The sequence below is a fragment of the Martes martes genome, assembly GCF_963455335.1.
Source record: "Martes martes genome assembly, chromosome: X".
Lineage (NCBI taxonomy): Eukaryota > Metazoa > Chordata > Mammalia > Carnivora > Mustelidae > Martes > Martes martes.
The window spans coordinates 82,927,646-82,930,263 of NC_137897.1; the positions used below are offsets into that span (position 1 = coordinate 82,927,646).

The window sequence follows — 2,618 nt, forward strand, 5'->3', positions numbered from 1 at the left end:
TTAGAAATGGGCTTCTGAGAAAGGTGGAACTCGGATCCCAGGAGCATCCCGTGGCAGAATCTCCAAAACGGCGGCGGAAACGTGCGCATTTCAGGAGGGGGTGCCGCCGGCTACCCCCAAACCGATCTAGGGCTCTGCCCACCTTCTGGACTCCAGCATTTCCCTAGGCAAGTCTAAAATTTCCTTCAAAATAAGGCTCCCACCTGCCGGGCCTCCCCTCTGCCCTGCCGGCCTCCGGGGAGCATAAGGGTCCGAGTCAGGTCTAGGCCACCGGGAGCCCAGCCTCCCCAGTGCTCCCTCCACCCCACCGCGTGAACAACTCGGTTGCCCCTTCCGTCAGAGGTAAGGGTCCGGTAAAGGCCGGCGCCAGCCTGGACCGCGTGCCCATCCGTCTGCCCAGGCACCCACCTGTGGAAGAAGAGCAGGATGGAGAGCATGGTCTGGTCGATGTTGCGGTTGCAGATGCCCTCATTGATCAGATAGCAGGGGTCCCGCAGAACGGGCTCTAGCGAATCCTGCCGCATTATGCTGTTGAGCTTATCGGTGTTGAGGTTCTCGAAAATTAGCTTCTCCTGCAGCTGCCGAAAGTTGCTCACGGTAGGGCTGCCCGGGTTGTTGTTCTCTCCGCTGCTGTCGCGCTGGAGCCCGCTCCGGTGGGCCAGGTCCAGGCAGCAGTTGCAGCAGTCGAGACCGACAGGTGAGCGGCAGTCGGTCTTGGGCTGGGCCATCTTCTCAGGCTCGGGGGCCGCTTGGCCCTCGAGGTCAGGGTCGGCTGGCAGGTGCGCGCCCGCCGGGCTAGCCTGAGGGGACTCCAGGGTGTCTGGAAAACACAAGCTGCGAGAGGAGTTGGAAATTAGCGCCTAAAGCCAGCTACTCTCCGCTCGGCCCCCTCCTGGCTGTGCTGCCCTGGGTGCGAATAGAAACAGCTGGACAAACAGCTCTGAGCGGATCCTTCGGGCTCACTTCCTCCTCTTCCTCCTCCCCCTCCTCTAGAGGCTGGGGCTGCCCGCCCCCCCCTCCCCAGGTGCCACGCGCGGCTCTAGCGCAGTCCTAAGTTTCCCAAGTGTGAGCGGGGCTCGGCGGACCTGTGGCAGCAGGAAGGGCGGGCAGCAGGGCAGAGGGAGAGCCGGGGCGCGCCCTCGTTCCCTCCCTCCTTTGCTCCCTCCCTCCCCGGCTCGCTGGCTCTCCCGCTCTCGGGCTCCCCTGGGCTGTGCCGGCTGAGCGGTGGCAGGAGCGGAGAGCGAGTGAGCGAGGGAGCCAGTGAGCGAGTGAGCGAGCTGCACGCCCAGGAGTCAGCACGGGACTGTGACAGCATGTAAATTACTCAAGGGGGGCCGGCGGTGAGCGCTCCTCGTCGCTTCCCTGGCGGCCGCCTGGGTCCTGCCCCCCAAGCTCCCGCCCCCCTCCCCCCCTCCGCAGCCCGCACCCTAGCGCCTTCGCACCCACACGGCCGCTCGCACCCTGGCCCGCGCTCCCGGGAACCCGGCCCGGCTCTCGCCCCGTCCGCGCGCCCGGCGCCGCCGCCGCTCGGGCTCTCTGGCCGCTCAGGGCGCATCCACCGTCAGAAATCTACTCGCGGTCGGCCGCGGACGCCGCGCCAACCCGGTCTCGAGCTCCGCGGGAGGGCAGATGTTCGGCGTCCCGCCGAGGACGGGTCCCCCTGCAGGAGAGACGCCACCCGCCCGAGCCCGTCTCGTCTCTGCCTTAAACCTCCGCCCCACCACCAGCCTATTTGGGGGGTCTCTAGAGAGAGAACGGCTGCCCCCGCGGGGAGTCTTGAGAGCGCCCGGCACGCTCTCGCGGTGCCCAAGGGAATGCCTTAAACGAAACTCACGGAAGCACGCTCAAACTCGCCTTGGTTTCTGGCCCCTTCTTCTCACTGATCTTCCCCTCTTTCCCCCACGCGCGCTCTTCTCTCTTCCCTGAACCCCATCTGAGGCCATCTGTGCCCGGGCTTCCGGGAATGCCAGCTCCCCGGGCGGCTTCCCGCTGCCTTGCCCCGTCTCCCTCCCTGGGCTCGCGTCTCCGTTTGCCCTTCCGTCTCTCGGCACTTCTTCTCCACTCTTTTCCCTTTCTTTCATTTTCTTTCTTCCCGGTATTTCTTTCTTTACCGTTTCCGCTCCTCTTCCTTTTCTTTCTTGCCCCCCCCTTTCCTTATTTCTTTTTTTTTTCTCCTCAGCATTTCCTCTGTTCTCCCCTCTTCTCCCCCATTCCCCATCTTCCCCCATTCCCCGTCTTCCCCATTACCATCTTCTTCCCCATTCCCCGTCCCTCCTCCCCATTCTCCGTCTTCTCCTCCCCATTCTCCGTCTTCTCCTCCCCATTCTCCGTCTTCTCCGTCTTTTTCTTTCTGTCCCCTTCATTTCCCCCATTCGATTTTCCCCTGCGTGTCCCTCGCCTCAGCAATCCACGCTTTCTCCTCGGGTCTGTCCCTTTCTCCTCACTTCACTTATCTTCCCCTGCTTTTCCAAACTTGCTGCCCCCCCTTTTCTGATCCCCGTCTGCCACCTTAGTTGGTCGCTGTCCTCACCCTTTCGAGAGCTGTGGTGAGGAAATGCTCATGGGCACGGGAGTGGCGTGAAACTGCGAGCCGAGGGGTTCTTGGCTCCGAGGAGACG

General features: G+C 63.6%; 1 protein-coding gene across 5 annotated transcripts in view; it reads right to left on the minus strand.

Annotated features, from left to right (window-relative positions):
- The window catches only part of TSC22D3 (TSC22 domain family member 3), a 61,450-nt gene extending 59,515 nt beyond the window's left edge, over window positions 1–1,935 (minus strand). The window contains exons 1-2 of one of the 5 annotated variants that reach the window (XM_080794849.1): window positions 1,855–1,935; window positions 409–834 (exon numbers count right to left, since the gene is read on the minus strand). In XM_080794849.1, coding sequence (XP_080650975.1) covers window positions 409–728 — 320 coding nt within the window. In that variant the 5' untranslated portion in view covers window positions 729–834; window positions 1,855–1,935. Of the gene's footprint in view, window positions 1–408; window positions 835–1,085; window positions 1,226–1,442; window positions 1,809–1,834 lie in introns of those variants that run through there. The other 4 variants (XM_080794848.1, XM_080794847.1, XM_080794846.1 and 1 more) reach the window with 4 other exon arrangements.
- Between the last annotated feature and the right edge of the window lie 683 nt (window positions 1,936–2,618).